The sequence below is a fragment of the Varanus komodoensis genome, unplaced genomic scaffold (genome assembly GCF_004798865.1).
Source record: "Varanus komodoensis strain SLA01 unplaced genomic scaffold, ASM479886v1 scaffold9, whole genome shotgun sequence".
NCBI lineage: Eukaryota > Metazoa > Chordata > Lepidosauria > Squamata > Varanidae > Varanus > Varanus komodoensis.
In genome coordinates, this window is record NW_025336598.1 from 13,893,928 (window position 1) to 13,916,942 (window position 23,015).

At 41.2% G+C, this 23,015-nt stretch overlaps 1 protein-coding gene across 1 annotated transcript in view; it reads left to right on the forward strand.

Annotated features, from left to right (window-relative positions):
- The window catches only part of ANAPC4 (anaphase promoting complex subunit 4), a 37,994-nt gene that overhangs the window by 2,294 nt on the left and 12,685 nt on the right, over positions 1-23,015 (forward strand). Inside the window, exons 2-20 of the mRNA XM_044418117.1 lie at positions 652-777; positions 1,225-1,330; positions 1,649-1,781; positions 3,440-3,514; positions 4,255-4,281; positions 4,378-4,422; positions 6,516-6,600; positions 8,909-9,019; positions 11,274-11,357; positions 12,497-12,583; positions 14,203-14,267; positions 14,354-14,396; positions 14,475-14,551; positions 15,029-15,129; positions 15,226-15,277; positions 16,432-16,487; positions 17,080-17,126; positions 19,430-19,486; positions 20,743-20,799. Coding sequence (XP_044274052.1) covers positions 670-777; positions 1,225-1,330; positions 1,649-1,781; positions 3,440-3,514; positions 4,255-4,281; positions 4,378-4,422; positions 6,516-6,600; positions 8,909-9,019; positions 11,274-11,357; positions 12,497-12,583; positions 14,203-14,267; positions 14,354-14,396; positions 14,475-14,551; positions 15,029-15,129; positions 15,226-15,277; positions 16,432-16,487; positions 17,080-17,126; positions 19,430-19,486; positions 20,743-20,799 — 1,416 coding nt within the window. The 5' untranslated portion in view covers positions 652-669. The remainder of the gene's footprint in view (positions 1-651; positions 778-1,224; positions 1,331-1,648; positions 1,782-3,439; positions 3,515-4,254; positions 4,282-4,377; positions 4,423-6,515; positions 6,601-8,908; positions 9,020-11,273; positions 11,358-12,496; positions 12,584-14,202; positions 14,268-14,353; positions 14,397-14,474; positions 14,552-15,028; positions 15,130-15,225; positions 15,278-16,431; positions 16,488-17,079; positions 17,127-19,429; positions 19,487-20,742; positions 20,800-23,015) is intronic.

Genomic DNA, 23,015 nt, shown 5'->3' on the forward strand with positions numbered 1-23,015 from the left:
GCTCGTTCCACAACAGGGAAGAAAATGCATCTTGCAAGACCTGGCAACAGTCCCTGCTATCTATACCCACTTCAGATTGCTCATGTGAATTGACTACTCCCAGAACTGCTTAGGAACAATCAAAACCTGACACAGAATTTGGTATCTCTTCTTGCCTCCACCACATCCTAATTCTGGAGTGTTAGTTTTATGGAAAAACAACCAAGGAATATACAAGTGAGAGAAGAACAGAATAGGAAGGGCACTTCAAAATTTAACACACTCAAAGCTTTTGTGTGTGTGCGCGCACACACACACACACACACTTTGCTTTTGCATGTATTCTTTTTGGGAAGTAAGTGATGATGTCTTGAAGTCTGGAGCAAAAGGGAAAATGCATTTCCCCATCCATTATTTTGACAACTATTAGAGACAAATAATATGGAACATGTAGTGTCTAGTTTGGTGGGAACTGAGCTATCTGGGATGATATCAACCAGCATTTAGGAGCTTGTAGATAAAGGAAGGAAATTTTAAAGGACTGTGGGAGAAGTTGAGGAACATAGTCATCTTTATGATGTTTTAGAAAACCAGGTTATGGATGATTGCATGATTTTGAATATGAGTGTTGAAGCACTCAGTAGTTGTTTTGGTTCTGTCCCTTGGCTTCAGGAAGATTCCACTGCAAACATGCCTGCTTTCCGCCAGGTCGGGGAGAAACAGCTTCCTCAAGAAGTCATTTTTATGGCCTGGTCTCCCAAGAGGGATCTCATCGCCCTCGCAAACAAAGCTGGAGAGGTGAGGAGGCTGAATGATACTATGGATTACAAATGTGCAGTAGCTGTAGGCTGCTTCAGGTGTCATCTCTCCCATTTTGTTAAAAATAAATATGCATACTGCTTTAGGAACCATGGAAAATGTTGGGATATAAATGCAAGAAAAAAGAAAAATGCAGCATTGCAGTGTTAATGTTGCAGTGAAAACACATGTGATTTCATATGTCGGGACTGCTGCTAGCATACTGTATTTTTTTAATGAGCTTATGCTTATAGATCTTTCCTGCATTTTTAAAATCTTAGCATAATTTGCTTGTATTTCTGGAGCAGGTGGTGATTGCAGGGATGTTACATTAGGGCAGGGGTATGGAACCTCAGGTCAAAGGTCAAAACAATCCATGTAAGGTCCCTGTCCAGCCTGCAGACCGGCAGTCTGACTGTTGTACCATTGATCGCAACATCTTTTTAGGTTTTACTTCACCGACATGCTAACTTTCAACGGGTCTGGAGTTTGCCACCAAGTGAGAGCACAGGGAAAGAAGTGACAGCCCTCGCATGGAGACCAGATGGCAAAAGTAATGTACAACCCTTGACCCTTTTTATTGTGGTTTAGATTTTAAGTTAAACATCCCTCTTAAGGAATATGTCACCCATTAACCATGAAAGATTAGCCCTGTTTGCCAGCCCTTTGGGTTTAAAAAGTTTGGGTTGCTCTACTAAAACCAATGGGTGATGTAGTCTTGAGTGTATTGGTTTGCAACCCAGAATGCATTTGACGTCTTAATATAATGCTTTACTACTTGCAATCTCTCTTGCTTTTCATAGTTGATATGTACAGAAGCGGTTATCTTTTGTGCACTGTAGATTTTAATATTTCACCATTCCTCCTATAGTTTTGGCTTTTGGACTTGCTGATACCAAAAGAGTTATCCTTTGTGATGTTGAGAAACCAGAGAGCTTGCATTGTTTCTCAGTGGCTGCTCCCATCACTTATATGCACTGGATGGAAGTGACAGAAGAAAGCAGGTAAGTATGGGACATGGGCTTTCAGATAGCCACTCACCTATTAGCAGGTGCAGTAAGAATTGTTTCTAGCACTCCAAGCAGGAATGTTTTTGCAAGTGGTACAGTTACCAAGAGAAAAAAATGAAAATTGAAAATATTGGAGAATCTTGAGAAAGGCAGATATGAAAAATGAATTCGTGGACAGAAGTAAGTCGCCTTTTTGTCAGCTGATTTTCTATCTGTGCTGTTCCCCAGGTTGTCAAATACATCTTGTGTTTAGAAGAAAATAAAAAACAAACAACTAAAAATCAAGGGACTGTACTTAACAAAACTTGGAACAGCGTGTTTGTAGAATGCAAGCTAATTAACAGTATAAATATTTGTCTGTTGGATAAATGCTACAGTGTCCGCATTTTATATTGGTACTCAATATATATCCTTATGGTAAAAGCCTGTACATATTTAGACAGAAAATATCTTACAACCCATCATTCCCCAGCTAATATGAGTGGTTGGGGAAATGGTGGGTGTTGTAGAACTTTTTTCTGTTTAATTATAGATAGGAGTTCATCCTAGGTTACTAACAAAAATCTTTATATTTAACTTACCTTTAAATATGCTTTGTAAAGGAACTGTTAAATGTAGGTATTTTCAGAATAAAAACCAAACATTTAGAACATGGGTGGGCTACTTATGGCCCAACCCCAGTTTTTGGAGTTATGACAGCTAGCTGACGATTCAGTCTCTATTTTAACATAGCATTTTGATGGAGCAGAAGGACTATTTGGCAATGAGATAAGGGTATAGTTTTGACAGCTACCCATCAAAACTCCTTTCCCCTGAGTATGTGGTGGGAAGAACTGTGCTTTCCTGAGTAGTTTGTGTAAAATGTTTAGAATGCAAAGCTAGTCAAAGCAAAAAGAACAGAAAAAATATGAAAATCTTGCCACAAAGGTCATGTAAATGTACCACACCATTTTCATGAAGAATGATCTTTTAACACTTGGTTTTCCCTTCAAGAGAAAGCCAAATAAATAGTCATAAATAAATGTGCAGGTCAATATCTAGGAATCAATATCTATCTAGCCTCCAAGACATTGTTCAACCAAACTTGAACCTATAGAATTGCACGATTGCACTAATGGGGCTAAGAGTTTATTTAAAAAGAAGTACAAACATATTTGCATACATTGTGAGCACAAAAATTAAAAAAAATTGTTAGCTACTTGGCAATCCTTCCAACATTCCACTTGTCCACTTTGAAGGGCCCATCATTGGCTGTCAGAATAGAGATCATGAACGTGGTCAAACCAAAGAGTGTTGTTCCAAAAAAATGTTAAGCGGACGAAAACTCAGGTGAATGAAAAAGGGATTGTAGTCATGGCAAGTGAAGGGGAGCAGACGTATTCGTCCTCCTGTGGAGCTCCCTTGGGGAACACTCGTGGGGGTAATATGCTGGACAACCCATGGTGAGACCAGTGGACTGTTGGGAGCACCTTGGGTTGTTCTCTGAACAGCCCACCCACCATGGCTTAATGTCAGGGTGGATTATTTTGATGTGTGAACCTGCCCAGTACCTGAGAGCTGAATTTATGCCTAGCGTTCTTTTAAAGTGCGTTTTTGTTTTGCATAACCTCTCCAGAAGTGAAGCAGAAAGATTTTGTTTTCTTTCATTCCAGTGTTCTCACTTCATTTTATAACGCGGAGGATGAGTCCAGTCTTCTTCTTCCTAAACTACCTGCTTTGCCAAAGAAGTGAGTGTTTTATTTTTCTAGTCGCATTATCGGAGCAGGGTCTTATTTCTTATTGGGGCACTCACTGTTGCTATTAGGACTGAGAATGTGGTTTCATTGTCAGCTGTTTCCCAAAGATTTTGGCAATGATTTTTTTCCAGCCTGATTGATTCAAAAGTAAGTACCCTTGAGTTAAATAGGACAAACTGTCAGATATGTCTGTATTGGATTGTGTCCTAAAACTGCAACTTAATTTAATTCAGTGGGACTTACTTCTGAGCAGATACATATAAGAAGGCATTGTTCAGTGTACTCAGATCTTTATGACAGCCACCTCAAGAATGGAGCCTGTTTTTGGAAACTTTGCCCATCACCTTGCTTCTGCCTCCACTTCTGGACCCTGCCTACTCCAGTTTACATTCCAGTCCCCGGTGCCTGCTTCTCCTTGACTTGTCTCTCTGGTTTTTGACTCCTGACCAGCTTTGGCTGCTCTTTGCCTTTCAGACTGACTTGCCTTGTCCTTCTGTTACTGGCCTCGACCTCTGGACTGCTTGACTGTGATTTGGAATAGGCCCTAGTAATGTACCAATTGTCTGGGTTCTGGTGCCATGATCTGATACCCAGCTTCCCATGCCTTGGACGCTGACACTTTAAAAGCATCCATGTGTTTCATGCTAACTTTTGTGTGTAGTTTATGCAGGTGCATTTTTTTTCTGAGAGGACATCAATGAATGTGTTTACATTTTTCTTTTTTCACATAGCTACAGTACCACTGCAAAAATTTTCAGGTAAACCTCATTTCCTTTTTCAATTGTTTTTGTGAATTTTGAGAACTAGTGTGCCTGCATATATTGCAACTGATTGTTTTTAATATTACATTTTAGTGAAGAAAAATCAGATGAGATTATGAAACTCATGGGCGATGTCAGGTAAATGTCCTTTTAAATAAACAAAATTAATCTCTTAGTTTATTTACAGTGAATGTGAAAATAAGGAGGAGAAAAATAGTTCTAATTTCTGGTGCCTTAAGAAGCAGTGCTTCAGGCTTCATCCCATAGATCAGTCAAGTAAAACGTCACTTGATGGATCAGTGGAAGGCAACTTTAGTGGGCGTTGCTTCTTCCAGATGCCACTGCACTTGGGAATGAAAACAAAAAGGCAAAAGGGCTTTAGATCTGAATTTCATTTGGTTCCAGTTTCATGGGCCTCAGCAGATATCCAATCAAGCAACATCCAGTTAACATATGGGATTCCTGACATAAATTGTGGTGCTAGCCACTGACTTAAATCCCTTTAAAAGGGTGTGCAAACATTTGTAGGGGAAAAACCCACTAGACCTTACCCACTAGATAAGTAGATGCACTAGACCTCTGAATATCAGTTTGATATCTGTCATACTTCTAGTTATCAGTTGCCAGCAGACAAGCAATGGGGGAGGACTATATATAGCTTTTATTGGTTGAAGTTTTAGAAATGTAATTTGTTGACAGTGCAAAGAAGAAAGTTCAAAAGGATCTGCTGCCTTTATTGTTGCTGGAGAAACAGACAACTGCAGCACGTTATTTAATTCTTCCTTCCTTGCTGCTCAGATTACACATGTCTTATTCAGAATAAATGCTTGAACAGATTAAATAGTGTTTAGAGATATTAAACAACACCAAACCTTGGGGGAAGTCGTGAAAATGACTGCACTTTCCTAGTGCAGGGCCTCCTTCCAGTTCTGACTCTTCTCTTTTCTGTCTCTCAGTAGCTGGGGGTCTACAGTAGTACTATTAACTACTTTTGAGTGTTATAAATCTGAATAAATGCAAGATATGGGAGAGTGTCCTGGCAAAGCAATGTTTAGAATCATGAGCAGAGCCTGCATGGGTACTGGAGGCTGGCTTCTTTAGAGCATCGTACTCCATGATTACACTGTGATGGAAATGCATGAGGAAGGGGCAGGTGGGGTGCACACACACATCCTTCCTCTTGTATTTGTTCTCCTTAGATTTTTAATTCCTGAATAGGACTTATGTGCACCTGCCCTTCAAGCCTGATGCTGAAGACCCAGCTCTTACTGACAAGGATTCCTTTATTGGGGGGGGGGGTACACACTTCTGAAGACCTTCTGGGTCTTCAGAAGGTCATATAATCTGTAAGCTGCTCTCCAAATTTGTTTCCCCTGACACATCCATATGGATGGTCAGTTTACTACTAAGCAATAATATAAGCTAGATGTAGTTAACCTTGGCTTGGATCAAACTATGGGGCGGGATCTAACTGTTTGCCCACCTACATATAATTTGCTGTGTTGCAAACTATCTAGAGGGCTCTGTGACCTTCTGGAGCAGCTTTTTAGGGAGTCCAAAGGGGTATAAATGGGGGGAAGGCAAATAAGTGCTTGTACAGAAATTTTCATTGTGGTAGAAGTGGGGAGTTTGGATTCATGATGTAATGCTGATAATTTTCTGATTCAGTTCTTGTTTTTCCTGGCTTTTTGTAGAACAGGGTGGGCAGAAAGTAGATTTCCGTCTGTTTTGGACTTCAACTCTTAGCATTCCTGACTATTGGCCATTCTAGCAAGAGCTTATGGGAACATTTGGAGATCTATTTTCTGCCCAGAGGGTAGGGTACTTGGTCTATAGTATGAAAGATGTATTAATGTACTTAAAACCAGAAGAGATATCATAGTTGAGGTACTTTCAGCTATGACATCTGTTTGTGGAATGTTGTCCCCAGGCAGCCTTGTCTGGAACCAGTGTTGTATTCTTCTTAGTAGCAGGCAAAACATTTTTGTTCTCCCAGGCACTTAAAATACTTTAAGCATTTTAAAGTGTTAGTGACTGCTCTGATTCTGTTTGATTCACTGTATTTTGAACTTTTAAACTGCCTAAAGCCAAATTTCACACAGGAAAATTTTCTATAAGTATGCAGAATAAATGGTTAATGCATAGAAATATTTCCTTAACTGAACAGAATAATTAACATTCATGTTTTTCTTTAAAATATCTTTTTTTTCTTTAAAAATCTTTAATTTTAGGCTCAATGCTCTAGTTCTTGGAGGCAACGCTGGGTTGATTGAGATTTACGCTTATGGAATGTATAAGATTGCTACAGTAACAGGGGTATGTAGATCTAAAAAGTTACCACAATAGTTCCTCTGAAGATAAGTAGAAATTGTTTTCCACTAAGAAGTTTGCAACATGCAAAAAATGGTGTGTTTTTATGATATTTTTATATGGTGCATTATATATTGTATTTTTAATGTGTTCTTGTAAACCACCCAGAGAATTTTGGCTATTGAGTGCCAAAATAAATAGATGACAAACTACAATTTGCCATGTTTGCCATAACATTTTGCAGTTAAGTATGCTCCGATTGGTTCTACTCAGATGCCATAGTTGGGCAAGATTAGATATGGCTGGAACTGAGTGCAGATTAGCCATGTTGTTATGGATACTTTTCAGCTTATACAGCCTGGGGTTGTGGTTAAAATGCTTGGAGGTTTGAGGCCTCTTTTGGGTTCCTTTGATCCTTGCCATATTGGCTGTTGAAGTCTTCCAGGGCTAAGTTGGAGATATGACTATGGAGATGAATACTACAGCTTCACGGGGTGATGTGGTACTCACTGGCTTGAAGGATGCTGTAGTGAGGCCATTATTAAATCAAAATTACATCCAGTAGTTTGGGACAATTGCCATTGGGGCCTAATTTGTCATTCTTGGAACACGTATTCTTCCAGATTCCAGGCAGTGTTGGATAACAGTCATTATTGTTATGGATAGGAGCATTATTTTATTATTCATTCCAACCCAGTTTCAGACCAGGTTTTGGGGCAGAAACAGCCTTGGACACGCTTGTGGTTTACTTACTCCAGCAAATCCATGTGGGGAATGTAATCCTCTCAGTTCTTCAGCAGCTTTTGATACCATTGACTGTGGTATCTCTCTGGACTATCTATCACCATTTGGCTTGGAAGGCACAGTGTTACACTGGTTTTAGTCCATTGTTCTCAGAAAGGTGGTGCTAGTGCATACTGCTTTGCGTCAGTGCTGTTGGTTTACATGTGCTACAAGGTTCTAACTTGCCCCCTGTGCTTTTTAAAATATCGGCACAGTGGGATGTCATCTAGAGATCTGGGCTGTGCTGTCAATATGCAGACAACACTGCACTCTCTTTTGTTTCCATTTACTTGTATATGGTGGTGATTTGAGGATGGATGAGCATAAACAAGCTGAATCTTAATCCTGTCAGAATGGAGGTGCTGTGAGTAGGGCCTCTTGCTGGAGGCTTCCAAAAGCTTCTAGATGGGCTCTACTTCTCCTAAGTTATTAAGTGCACAGTTGGGGAATTTCCCTGGTCCCGGTGCTAACTAAGGAAGGTCAGTTACCAGCAGTGTACCGGAATGCTTATTTCCAGTTTAGGTTACTAGAAAAAGTATCTTAGTTTGGTTATCCATGTTGCAGTGGCATTCGGAGTGGATTGCTCTGATGAGCCCTGTGTGTGGCTGCCTTTGAAAATAGTTTGGCAACCCCTGTTGGTACTGTTTCAGTCATGATAGGTACCAGGCAGACAGATCATGTGACATTTACCCTGTATTGGCTGTAGTAGCTGCTAATGCATTTCTGAACCCAGTTTAAAGTGGTGGTATCACTTTTTGAAGCATTAAATACTTGGGCACTAGTTTACATTCAACCAGCATGAGGCCCTCCTTGCTTGCCTTCCTGCATGTCAGAGAAATCAGGCTGGTGGACACAACAGACAGGGACTTTTTGGGAGTGACAACCCCCTGTCAAACTTGGTTCCAATGGATGGCCACCAGACCCCATCATTACAGACACTCAGGTGAACCTTAAAGACATCAAGTGTGATCCTTCATATGTTGAGGCAGGAAAAGATCCTATAACATCTAGCATTACTCAGCAAATCATGGATTGCTCTCTTACCTGTTTATAATTGGCCCATAACTGAGTTAGGACTTCATTGGATGCCATAGTATATATGGTAGAATTTGGATTTTTAACATTTTGTTTAATTTCATTTCATAATTGTTTTATTACAGTTTTCTCATTGTTTTATTTTGTCTCACCATTTAGATTTTGCTCTTTGCTATCTTTGGAGAGTTAACTCTAAAAGGCGGAGTATAAATCATTTAAATCAATACAAAAATATTGCCAGTGATCCAGATTTTAAAGACACAAGAGCCTTGTACTCATCCCAACCTAATACAGCAGCAGCCCTAACAGAAATAAACTGTGTGATACCAAATAAGCAGGAGTTATTTATAGCAAATGCTGACAGCAAACAAAAATTGTTCTTTTGTGAGTTGTCCCTTGCTATTTTAAACATATTTTAGTATGTTCAAGTTGCTATCCCATGTGATCTAAGAAAAAAGAACGTTTGATTCATAACTTTTGTAATGGATTCTTTCAGGTGACTGGTTCTTGTCTTGCATTATGCTTATCAAGTGACTTGAAATCTCTCTCAGTTGTTACAAAAGTAGAAGTTTCTCCAGAGAGCCAGCCAGAAATAACATACTTTCAAGTGAGTAGAATTCCCAGAACTGCAGTTTTGTTTGAAACCATCATTGTTGGGTCATTTCTTCAGTGGGTGTGTCAGGCTCTTCCCAAAAACACTCCTAAGGTTTGTCTTGCTAGATTAAACCACAGCACTCTCCTTCTGATAATATACACTCACCTGCTTCTGGGAAGGTTGCCAGCAAGGAACAATAATTATTCTTCCTAGTTCCTACCCATGCCTAGAAAGCAAAAATATATTGCTTCTGAGCATGGAAGTTCAATTAAGCTTATCATTAATAGCTATTGAGGTATTAGGTAACAGCAGTTACATTCACAACATCCTTTTGCAAAGAATTCCGTAAGTAGCTTGTGCTCTTGAACTTAATGTTAGTTTTCCTTGGTGACCCTGACCTCTTGTATTATGGGTAGAAACGGTTTCTCGCTATATTTCTTAACATTGACATTTTATACACCTCAGTTATAATTTCCTGTAAAACTAAAATGCCCTGGCTTCTTTGGTCTTGCTTAAAGAAGACTGACCCCCAGTCTTGCATATTTTCAGCTTTTACTAAGCAGTTGGGAGGATTTCAGATGCCTTGGCTGTTCACTGGACCAAAACTGAAGATGGGAAAAAGCCATGAGTCACTGGGAAAGCCTTCAGAAGAAGTTGGTCCCTGAAACTTGACTTAATTTTTTTCTTGTTCCAAAGAGAAAGAAAACAAAATTTCTTAATCCTTCAGGCATTTTATACAGTGGTACCTTGGCTCATGAACTTAATCCATTCCAGGACTCTGGTCGTGACCCAAATTGGTCGTGAGCTAAGTTAAATTTCCCCATAAAGTTCAATGTAAATAAGGTAAATCTGTTCTATAACCATTTTTAAAATCAGAAACATGTGAAGCAAAGTGACAACAACAAAGATCGCGGCCATCTCCCCACCCCAAGCACAAGCGTGGCCATTTCCCCTCCCCTCCAGCACAACCGAGATCACACCTGTCATCCCTGCAGGCGCCCATCATCCCGGCGTGCTGGGGGGTGGGGTGGAGAGACGGGCGTGATTACGGGCGCACTGGGGGAGGAAGACATGGGCGCAAACAGTGCCCTGGGGGTGGGGTGGAGAGACGGGCGTGATTACGGGCGCACTGGGGGAGGAAGACATGGGCGCAAACAGTGCCCTGGGGGTGGGGAGATGGCCGCAATTGCAGTTCCGTTTGTGCAGGGATGCCATGCCGGATCAGAGGCACGCTCCTGCAGGAAAGACAGGCGGAATCTCGGCCATCTCCCCCACGGCTCTGCTTTGCTGCTTCCGTCTTTTCTGCAGCAGCCTGATCACGCATGCCTTCCCTGCACAAAAGCAGCTGTGATCCTAACCATCTCCCCACTCGGGGGCAGGGGGAGATGGCTACGATCTTGGTCACCACCCAAAGCGGTGTTCACAACCCAAGTCAAAATTTTTGTGACCTGATTTGTTCGTGAACCAAGGCGTTCGTGAGCCGAGGTACCACTGTACCTTGTGAAGAAGCTCTGGCAATGGTGGGAAACCTCAAGCCTAGAGGCCGATCTGCCATGCCGGCATCCCCAGTCTGGCTCTCCAGGATTTCAGAGAAGGCCATATTGCCTTTCCTTAGTCCTACCCCTTTGCCCTTGTGAATCAGTCATTGGTGGTTTCTGGCTTTGGTTGTTTTTCCCAAAGGTTGGAATACCCTACCTAAGGCTTACTTCCTGGCAGCAAGAACCTTAAACTACAATATGTTTATAGTTTGATATCTTGTCCCCACACCTTTTGTGTTCAACTCCACCCACCATTGGAATGCAGTTCTCAGAGCATCTCCAGAACAGAGTTTGTCTGCAGGCTGAAAGCAGTTCCCCATCCCTGGGCCACTGAGACCACACCGGTTCATTCCTTCTAGTTGCTGGCATATGCCAGCCATTTGCATTAACAGTACCGTCACAGGTAGCATTCCAAAAGGGGACGTAGGTCTTCATCTATAGGAACAGGAACCCTGATGGAGATAGTTCAAGGTGCACACAGAGCCCCCTTCAACTGACACCAGTCATATGTCAGATTGGGACAGTGGGCATAGCCAGTGTGGACATTTGCACTGAGTGCAGGACCAGCCCATAACCTCTCAATAACCCTTTGATGCACGAATACCACATCCCTAGGAAAGCTACTGTTAATTGTATTTGTTTTGACTAGTTAGCTGAGCTGTAATAGATGCTGGTGCTAGCATGCAGTATATAATGTCTTCTGATTACAACTTTGTTATCTGGTATAGTTGGACACCAGTCTGCTCTCAACCTATTTACCAGAAGTGACGCGAATGGCGCGAAAATTTACGCACATTTCAACTCTCCTACAGGTATGGTCTTAAAATATCCTTGGAAAGTTGCATTTTGGGAGATGCAGTTGCATTTCTACATCTACACACACAGTTTGCAGATTTTTCTAGCCCTTCAGTAATTCTTTGAGCAGGCTACTGGATTTATGCTGGATTAAAGCCACAGGATTAAACTTTTAGAATATCAAGTTCTGATTCTACTGCTAACTTAAATTGCATAGGGATAGTATAAGTAATGTTTCATGCAACAATGATAAGCATTTGCAAGTGTGATGTTGTTTACATCAGGGCAGTATAATTTATGTTAGGATTAGGGTTGGATATTGCCCTTTTTTCCAGCGAATCAGGTGACATTTCTGAGTATATTTACATGGGAGTATATGTCATTCAAGTAAATAGGATTCACTTCTGAGTAAATGTGGGGAGGATTAGGCTGTCAGTATGATTTTAAATTTCTTCTTAAAGTGATTAATAAATATACTAATCTTGTTTTTATGTAGTTTTAAATTTTAATTTATAATAATCAAATCTAGTTTAAAAGTAGCAGTAAGTGTTTCTGTTTATAAAAATGTGAAAAATACATGAAGCCCTGGAACACATGTAATAAAAGGCAGTCATGGGGGAATTGTCACACAGTGGCTTCTTGTAGTGGCTGCTACCATTTTGAATATTCATGCCTTAGCAGAGGCATTCAATAGTTTGTCAGGACATGCAAATTTGGTGAAGGTAGGGTTTTTTGGGATGCTTGATGAGCAACCTAATACCCATGGACTGCTTTAAGGTACAATTCTGTGCATGTTTAGACAGGTCATACAGCACCCAGCTAGCCATGTTAGCCTAGGCATGCAAGGTATTATTAGACTTTTTTCTTTCTAAACATACATAAGATTGCATGTAGAAGGTTGTGAGTGGCTTGTTAAGCTCAGCCTTGCTGGGTTTGCAGATGATAGCAAGTTACACTGCACCTCTGTGGCTTGTCTATTCAAAATGGCAGCTGCCACAGAAACTCCACCACAGAAATCCCTAATAATGGCTTTTAACGTATGAATTGTGTCACCACTTGATTGAATTTATTTTTAAGACAATTTCTGTAAGATTGTTGTGGTTTCCAGTATTATGAGAATAGTCATGAATTTCTGTCCTCCTCTGTTTGTAAATAGTATATAAAGCTTTCACTAACATGTATGTGTGAAGCTTGGGAAGAAATACTGATGCAGATGGATTCACGGCTAACCAAATTTGTGCAGGTATTGCAAAAATGCTTCTGTTTTAATGGTTTGTTATTTGAATATTACTTCATCATATAATGAATGGGAACAGACTATTGGCACAGTTGTAGATTATATGTTCAATGATACACAAACCAGTTGCCCTCAATCTTTCTCCTTCCAAGCAGATCAAGACAAGAGGCTTGAAAAACAAGATATAAATGAAGTTAAGAAAGAGTTGATCCTAAGTTTGATAATGGCAGCTAGGTTAGTGATAGTTAAATATTAGAAACAGAACTGGGTTATGCTAAGGCATGAATGGTATAATGGAATATGGTAATTAACGATAAACTGACAACAGAAATAAAAATTTTAAAAGGATTAATAAAAGCAAATATAATGAAATTTGGGAAAATTTTGTAAAGCAGTATTGATAGAAGGTAAAGGTTGTAAGCCTAATTAGGATTATATGAATTTTGGGGGGGATATGGATATAATTAAAGTATATTATATAATTAATTGTTATAATATATGAATTAAAATGGAGGTATTATTGGCCTCCTGGGTGGTGGGGGCACTGTATTTTTTACTTCTTTATTCATTAATTGGACTTTTGTGTGTCATATTATTGATATTGTTATCTTTGTATTTATGTTTTTTTCTGTATTAAAAAAATTAGAAGGGAAAAAGACAAGAGGTTTCTAACTGCGGTCTTTATTATGCTAATGTTAACTGATATTATGTTAATTATTATGCTAATATGGGCCAGCCAGGCTGACTTTGGAATACAGAAGGGCTATTGCAGAAATTGTTAACAAAAGTCACCCTTAAGTTATAGAGCCAGCTAATTAGGGAAATACAGCTCATGTCAAGAAGTTGATTTCAAACTGAATCACTCTACTTCCTTGCCAACCAGATTTAGCTCCACCTTCAGGAAGGTTCCTGCTGCTTGTAGGCCAGAGCAGCAGATGGCAGGAACACCAAACACTACTCAATTGGCCAGCTGTCTTGAGCTGGCATCAGCTGATGAGACTTAATATGTTGCATGCTTCCCCTTCTGGTCCTGCCTGTTCAGCAGTGTCTCCCCTGCACCAAAGGTGTTCTGGTTATCCCCAGCTGCTTGGCGCTTCTTGGAGCACACTGCCCCTGACATTTTAGCTGAGGCTGTTACAGATATTTTGTGCAACAGCTCCCATAACCTTTGACCTATCCCCAGGCTGGCTTGGATAGATAGAAGTTGTAGTTCAAAATATCTGTAGGGTATCAAGTTATCTGAAGCAGAAAAATGGAAGAAGAACCTGTTTACCACCTAGAATTCCTTGCAAAATAAAAATAAGATAAGGTATAGATGTAGTAACAGCAGTAATAAACATGTCCGTCAACTAGGCTATGATGAAATGTTGGGAACAGATGTATAAAAATAATTTGGGGGGCAGTTTGCACAACAAAAGGGTGGCTACAAAGCAAGGGTGAGTCAGCAGTCTAAAGCAGGCCATGGCTTCTGGGTGGTAGGTTCCTAGCTATGACGTGACAAACCATACCAGGCAAGTGTAACCTTGTAAACTGGGACAACACACACAGTACCACTGTAGCTTATAAACCACCCTTATATTATGCAACCAATTCAGTGCATTCATGCTACAATCTTCCATTTGCAGGAAAAGAATACAACCACTTCTGTGCAAGATGAATTCATGCAGTTACTGTTATGGGGCAAAGCAAGGTAAATATACTTGCATTCTGTGTTTTCCCCAAGGTTTATGCATTGTTCAAGCAGAAAATGTAAAATGTTTGTGTTTTGCTACATAGCCTTGAACTTCAAGCACTACTAATGAATCAGCTAACAGTAAAGGTATGTTAATGTATGTGTGAACATTCTTTTAAAGGTATTTATTAACATGCACTGTTAAAAGCAAAGCCTCTTCCACAGGGCTTAAAAAAACTTGGGCAGTCCATGGAGTCTTCCTACTCCAGTATTCAAAAGCTCGTCATAAGTCACTTGCAAAGGTAAATCTCACACTGTATATTGAGCGATATACAGGTTTTTTTTTTTGTTTTTATCAAGTTTGGTGAATATTTCTAATATTGATTAACTGTAAACGTAGGTAACTTGGAATACTTATTATTTTGTCTATTTTAGCTATAAACCTTGAAGAAAATAATAAAAATGTATTAGGTATATGGAAAAATACTTTGGTTTCCCCCATGTACAAATAATTGCTAGTTTGGGCTGAGTAATTGCCTAGTTACCCAGAAATTAAACTTATTTTAAAATGTGTACCCCACCAAGCATGTTCATGGAGAAAACAAGGCAACTAACAATGCAATAAAACACTATTAAAAGCAGTATAAATGAAACACTATTGTGCATTGGCCTGCTCTGCCATTCTTTCAGGCAGATTCTAGAAAATGTGTGGCATTTCTAAATCTGAGAATGTTGACTGTTGATGGATCTTAAACAATTCTGCTGTGTTGCTTTGATAGTGGCTCTGAGGCCTTGCTGTATCATTTAAGTGAACTGAAAGGCATGGCATCATGGAAACAAAAGTATGAGTCTCTTGGATTGGATGCATCAGGAATAGAAGGTATAGAATTAATTTACTAGAAATATATGATAAATTTATTGGCTAGCATATCGATAGCAAATTCTGCTGACCTTAATGTTAATCCTTTCTTTACAGAAGCTATTACTGCTGTGGGCTCCTTCATCCTGAAGGCAAATGAGCTGCTTCAGTATGTATTAATCTAGATGGCTACATAGTGATAGCATTTTTAAACTGTCACATCTCCTGAAACTAGCAGTTGCTGTTGTCCAAAATATACCTTGCCATTCCAGTGTTTCACCTGCATACAGTTTAGCTTTACAGTTTAGGTTATATTCCACAACCAGTCCGTATGGTTTTGTCACTAACTAGGAGCTGCTGAGGAGACACCATGCCCTGTAAGATGCACATGGCCCCGGTTTGCATGATCACAGGGTGGTTAATAAGCCACTATGAGTTGTTAACCACCTTGTTTGTGCCAGTTGCATGCCAGGAGAATTAGTGTAATTGCTGTCAGCGGTGCAGTTTCTTGTGTCTTGTGAACCCAGACAGAGTGGCTTCTTGCTGTGGTAAGAGGCCACCCCGGAACAGCCCATGGCCTCTGGGTGGCTCATCAACCATGGCAGCAAACAATTCTGGCCAGGTTTGAATGATCCAAGAAGCTGCAATACCCAGGATAATCATGCTAATTTTCCATGACATGCAGTTGGCATGTGCATTGGGAGGGGGAGTGTGTCACTGTGGCTTTCCCCCCACCGTCATCATTTGAACACAGCCACTGAGAGCTAATGTAGCAATCTCGCAGTTGATGGCTTTAGGTGAGTTGCTCAACTCCTCATCTGCAACATGGATGCTAATATTGACCAACTTTATAGGGTTGCTCTAAGATTTGCTCATAGGAGAAGCATGCTGCACAGTCCAAAACACTAGATGATGCTAATGTATGTAACAATACATACATGCTTTCATGTACTGGCAGCTCCCTACCGGTACTGGTACCTGGTTGGCTCATCTGCTCCTGTGTGCTACATGGGTTAAAGCTGATGCCAGCAATGTGGAACTGCCAGCATTGTTCCAGTTTATCACCATGATGATTAAAACTAGTCCTGAGTCAAGGATATACAGACTGTAAGAAAGCCTCTTGGCAGACCTACTCATGAAATGCAAGTCAGCACCCATATACGTCTTTCTTTTGATGAAGTTGGGTCTTCTGTCCATCTACTGCCAGGGATGGAAATCATCATGACAGAGGGTGGTCCTTTAGAAAGGCTGCTAAAGGGAATCATTCCAGTGTTAACCATGTTTGAAATCTATTTGAGTGCCTTTTCTGTTTTCTCTTCACAGAGTTATAGACAGCAGTATGAAAAATTTCAAAGCTTTTTTCCGGTGGCTTTATGTGGGTAAGGAAAATGGTATTAGCTATATCGGTTGTTTCCCAGAATTTATTTACGTTTTTCTGTACCTCTCTTTAGCAAATACACTCATAGTGGTGTACACACATTTAAAAAAGCATAAAACAAGGACATCCATAATAATAATAAAAAATCAAATACAATCAACAACAATTAACCAGATAAGTAATAGTAGTGGTGATGGTGATGATGATACACCATACAATAACAACTAATCGACGCTTCCCCTTGTGGCCATCTTCCTTCCATCTTTTGAAGGTGGTTCCTAGAGAAAGATCTCCAAAGTTCCAGTTACGGATTTTGTGAATAGCAGATGTTTCTTAATTCCTTTTTTGTAAATTGAGGCCAGAGAAATAAAGATGCAAAGAATAAGGAGCTTACGAATGTGTCAAGTTTGGTTAGTTGCAAATCTATGACTACTATTGTACAGTAACTTATTCTAGCTATAGCCTTGGCAAAATGAAACTTCTATTTCATAACTGTTTCCTTTCTAATTTTTGTTGAAAGTAAAGAAGGTGGAATGGAAGGGGCAGCTATGAAAAATCTCTTTAGCCCACTTTAGTAATTTATTCTTTTCTAGCCATGCTGAGAATGTCAGAGGATCACGTCCCTCCAGAACTGAACAAGGTAGTAGTATTCCTCTGAACACTTTTGTGTGTTTTGAAAAAGGCGTGTATAAATTTCAACCATGAGACCAAAACTCAGTCTTAATAGCTGAGCAATGTGACCGGAGAGGGGCTTGGGATCACTTCCATTTTCCCTTGGGTTTGAAATTGCAGTCAGCTAGTAAGAGTAGGACATTGGCTGAGCCCTCATCCCTGATTGGGTTTGGGGGCACACATAAGTGATGCAGTCGCTCCTTGTTGAGCCACCCTAAAAATGGCCACCAACACATCACATCTCCCAACCTTGCAAGTGGTCAGCTCCTGTGGGATTGGAGGTTCCTCAGGGCACTGACTCAAACAGAAAATTCAACTTCAAGACATGTTTGGCTTCAAGCAGTTCAGCTGCTCCCTCAGAGACCTTGAGCAAGGGAAGGAAACAAAATGTCATCTGGCATTATAAAAACACTTAGAGAGACTGGAAAATGTTAGGCCTAGTGCAGAGACCGTAGGAGCCATCTCAAGGCACAGGAAGGCTGTGGCACCGAAAAAAGCAGATTAAGCTCCTGGAGGCAGAAAGATTTGACAGGATGGCAAAGCTGCTGAACATTACAGCAACAGCTGAGGAAGCAGTCCAGGTGGGCGTAAAGCATGAGAACAAAACAAAATACAGAGGCTTTTACTCAGACCACCTGGATTGCCACCAACAACTCAAATGTCAAAAATAGGTTCCAGTTCCAGAATATTCAGCTTAACAGTGAAGTACTATTAAGAGTCTGAGGAGGAAAACAACATGGCGGGGTCCCTAATGCCAGAATGTGTGTGTTTGAAAGGTAGGCCCATGACAGTATTAAGCCAGTTGGCAGGTACCCTTCCAGATTCGCAGACACAAAGAACAGACCAAGCCCTTTGCCTGAAACCACTCCAAACCACTCCAAGACTCCAAACCTGGGCATAGTTGAATGTCAAATAGGCTCTTGGGGCCACCTTCCAGTGGGCCAATGGCAAGACCACAAGGCTAACTGGCAAAGATAGCAGCATATTTTAATTGTAGGCAGTAAACCCTTTTAGAACTGCAGAAAAGCTAAGGAAGTACCTAGTGATTGGTTGTTGGGGTAAAAGGAAGGGGATGTGGCCCTCTGAGGAGCTTGGTCTCCCACCCCTACTGGTGTTTCCCACCTCCATTCTAGAGCCAGAGACTTCATCGTTAAAGAGCCACAATGACAAAAATATGCCACCTAGGGACAACTGAAAAAAAAAGGCAAGCCTGTCATGTTCTTTCAAAACCTGAACTCTGATACCCTCTGGTGGAAGGGGAAAAAAATCTGTTTGGTTTTTGACAGCAGAGTGAAGAGAAGCTAAAATGAAGTACTGCTGAGGCTTTTTTTCCTGGTCTTAAAGGCACCATCTAATTTTGCCAGTGCCCTCTCTGAAGCAAGAGTGTTCTCTCTTCCTCTGACTAATGGAGAGTGGACCTCTCAGTGGAGCAGGAACATGCAGACTTCTCCCCTATTGATTGTGATTATGTGTTTATACCTAGCAGCCCACTTCAGCCCAAGATAGAACCAATGAATTCAGCAGCCATAATCACATTCAGTGTTTTTAGCCAGTGAGATACCATGTCTGCATGGAGGTGTAATTTTTATCTCTTGGTAAGTCAGGAAATGACTGACATAGTATAGAACTGAAAAATACTTGAACATGATGGGCCTAAAAGTGACTGACTGAGGACTAGTGAAACCAGCTGTATCAAAACATAACTGAAGAAGATTGCCAGGCTCAAAAATAATAAACAGCTGTGCCCTTACAGGTTCACTGGTGCCTTGTATAAAAAGTTTAAACAGGATCTTGTAGCTCAGTTAGCTTCACTTTTAAAGGACATTTTGGCTGGCAACCAATTCTTAGTACAGTAGACTCCCTGTTAACCAGAACTCAAGCAACCGGCAAAAAAGTAAAAGAAATAATACTTTAAATAAAAAATTAAAATAAAATCAATTTCTAGCAGAAATGTAAGTTTAAACTTGGTGTGCCTCATGCTGCACCATAACCCCATGCTTCACGCACCGCATGGTTGTCTCCCACTAACAGCAATTCACTGTGTATAAACATACCAGTGTTTTATGTCTGTTTTTGCTGCACTGCAGTGTTGTTTGTATTTTGTCTTCAAGTATTTTTAAGGAGAGTTTTTTGGTGAATGATTCTGATGATTAATTTTTGGTTTTGATGTATCAGTTTACAGGAAAGTGACAGCTACTGTTTTAAGATGCATCACATTATGTTTTTAAAATGTAAATTCAAAGTGGTGGGGTATTTTTTTTCCTCCCAAAGATGACTCAGAAAGACATAACTTTTGTTGCCGACTTCCTTACTGAACACTTCAATGAGGTAAGCTGCTATTGCTGATGGTTGTTCTCAATTGACTGTGTTCTGTTAGAGCTCTGTTTAATTTACAGGTTTTTCAGCTTACTTTGAGGGTTTATTCTTGCACAGGAAGTCAAACAGACCTCTGTGCCCCAAACCAGCAAGGGGAATTTGTGGATTGTAACATTGGTTTAGGTTCTCTTATAGGCACATCTCTCATCAATATACGAGGTATCTCTTTTTGGGAGACATTCATAGCATGTCTGTGAAATGTTGCAGGTGACCAATTGTGCATAAGGAGCTAGGTTTGGAACCCAACTTTGATTACTTACTTAGAATAATCCAATTTGCATGACTGCAGCATAGTTAATAATCTGCAATAACTTGTTGACCTTGCCAAATGTGCCAGACAGATTTTCCTAATTGCCCCTTGCCAGTGTAGTTTGCCATGTTTTCTGAACCTGGATAGCATGGTTTATTTGAAGGGACAGCAGTCCTCAAAGCACCCCTTTATTTGGAGGTTGCTGTACCTACAACCTTGCCATGCTGTCTGGGTTCAGACAATTCAGCAGACTGTGCCATTGAGGGTAATTTGGGAAATCCTGCTTGTGTGTACAGCTGGAAAAGTAAACCAATGTGTGAACTAGTCCAGAATCAATACCCCATCAGAAATACTGAGAATGCCCCTGCCTTCAGCCTTACAATCTAAAAGTCAGGGCATAAAAGGAAAAGAGGTAGAGGGGGATTTGGAAAAAGTAGAAGTCAAGCAGGACCATATGTTCATTCTGGCAGGAAAGGTCCCTATAGCTGTTCCTTCTCTGGCTGGACTAATTTGTTCTACCCACACTGTAATGCTGGAGGGTGGCAGCTTCTCAGTAGCTCTTGGTCCTCTGGGCAGTGGATCAGGCCAGAGTCTGCAGTTCCAGGGAACTGTCACTTGGAACTGTGTGTCTTTTTTGCCAGGGAGAAGAATTAGGTATACGTGTGGAGCTGGTGTGGTGCAGTGGTTAAGAGGGAAGGAGTGGGACTCATGTGATCTGGGTTCTAGTCTCCACTCAGCCATGGAGTTCACTGAGTTACTTTGAGCCAGTTGTAGTCTCTCTGCCCAAGCTACATCACAGGGTGGTTGCTGTGAGGATAAGATTGAGGAGAATGATGTAAGCTGTCTTGAATTCCTTGGGGAAAAAAGACAGGATGTATGTATGAATGAATGAATTCTAATAGTCCTTCTGTCGCCGTATGTCAGTATTACCTGTACAAAGTGTTCCATGTTTTTTTAGGCACCTGAACTATATAATCGCAAGGGGAAATACTTCAATGTGGAAAGAGTTGGTCAGGTAATGTATGGTTACCTATGAGATGGGAATATGGAGAAACAATCTGTTGAGGAAAGGGTAAATAGAAGGACTGAGCCACTGAATGAATCGAACAAGATGAATTCATATGAATGTATTTGCTTTACCTCTGCACAGTCTGGACAGTTTTTCAACACAGCTACTGGATGATATCTCGGACGATAGCAAAGGCCTTGTGTCCACACAGTCAACTGTCCATGGGAGTCCCACAAGCAGGGCATGAGTGCAGTAACACCCTCCTGCTCCTCAGGAACTGGTATTCAGAGGCATACTGTTGCGAGCTGGTCCCTTCCTTCTGATTATCAGACGCAAGACCATTCTTTGAAGTGCAGTTCTTTTAATGAGACTCAGCGTATTACAGGAGAGTATGTACTCTAAATAGCCTTCTGCCAAAGCGGAGGGAGAAGCATCTGCCAGTATAAATTTCCCCTCTGTCCCTCCCTTTTAGTAATGCTTCTGACTGTCCCCTCAGGGTGGTTCTTGCTGTTTCAGAGCAAGACGGTGGCAAATGGCAAAGCTCTTCCAGCTGCACAGCTCATTTCACTCGGCACCTCCTTACTGGGTCAAGGACTGGGCCTCACATCTACACCCCCTCCCCTCCTGAAACAAAGCAGGCCATTTCTCACACTCTGCCCGAGAATCTTCACGAGGCAACCTGGAAACTTCAAAGTCCACTTGTGCTAATTTCTGCACCACCATAGCCTCTACCTCTGTCATCTCGGAATCAGATAAATCTATCTGAACAGTCTGGGAGATGGCCCCCTCTCTACATATACAGCAGGACACCCTACCCACTGGCTCAGTTACTGCGTTTTCATTTAGCCATGGTTAACCTTGGACTGCAAGAGAAGTCATAAAGTGCCAAAGAGAATTCGTAAAGTACTTTCTTTTAAGTGCAGTCTCTCAATAGGGAATAGGGAAAGAAAAAAATATCATTTATTCAGGTTGCTTGGATGTAGGGTAATAATGAATTTCTGTCTGTGAAATACAGTGGTACCTTGGCTCACAAACTTAATTTGTTCCAAATTGGTCATGAGCCAAGTTAAATTTTCCCATAAGGTTCTATGTAAAGAAGGTTATTCTGTTCTGTAACTATTTTTTTAATCAGAAAAATGTAAAGCAAAGTGACAAAGAGCACCAAAGATCGCGACCATCTCCCCCCCCACCCTGAGCACGAGCGCAGCCATCTCCCCGTCCCCCCAGCACGACCGTGATCACACCCCTCATCCCTGCACGCGCCCGTCATCCCAGCGCACTGGTGTGGGGGAGAGACGCGCACGATCATGGGTGCATTTGTGGGGGAGATGGGCACAATCATGCTGTGGGGGGGAGATGGCCGAGATCATGGTTGCAATCCTGCAGGAAAGACAGGTGCGATCTCGGCCATCTCCCCCCCAGCCCCCAGCACAATCGCAGCCATCTCCCCAGTCGTGGGGTGGGGAGATGGCCGCAATCACGGTTGCCACCCAATGTGGAGTTCACGACCTGAGTCAAAAATTTATGAAATTTTTGTTCGCAACCCGATTTGGTCATGAACTGAGACATTTGTGAGCCGAGGTACCACTGTACTGAAAAAAGAAATATCAATGTACAGTATATAGTACATGAAGTGTTCAGTATTATTCCCGGTTTCATGCATCTACTTGGGGGCTTGGAACCTATTCCTGTGGATAAGGGAGTCCTGGTGTACTACCTTAGATACTGGAAGTAATATGTTACTATTAATGACAGATAACCTCCTTAATGATGGTGGGGAGCCACAGTGGGAAAGGCCCTTCAGTTTGTGCTTATATGCTTCCCAGAAGCATCTCATTGGCCATGATGGAAACAGAGCACTGACCTAGTTGGATTTTCATTCTGATCCAACAAAATACATTGAGATTCTCCTGTGCCACTGTGTGGCCCAAACAATAAAACTGACCCCAGTGGGTGCTTTGAATGCCCTGGGAGCGGCTGGGTGCTGGCGCCTCCAGTTTGGCAGAAGTGTGCTGGAAAAACTGGCAGTCTAGATGTTCTTACCCAGTTCACAGACATGAGACACTGTACAACATGCTTATGAAACCCATGGTAGTAGGTGCAGGACAACTACTGCTAAATACCTTGCACTGGATATACAAAAGATACCTTGGAAGGTAACAGCACAGGCACTACTCCTAAGGTCTCTGCCAGCAGTTAGGTGTTTCTGGAGAGCCACCTAA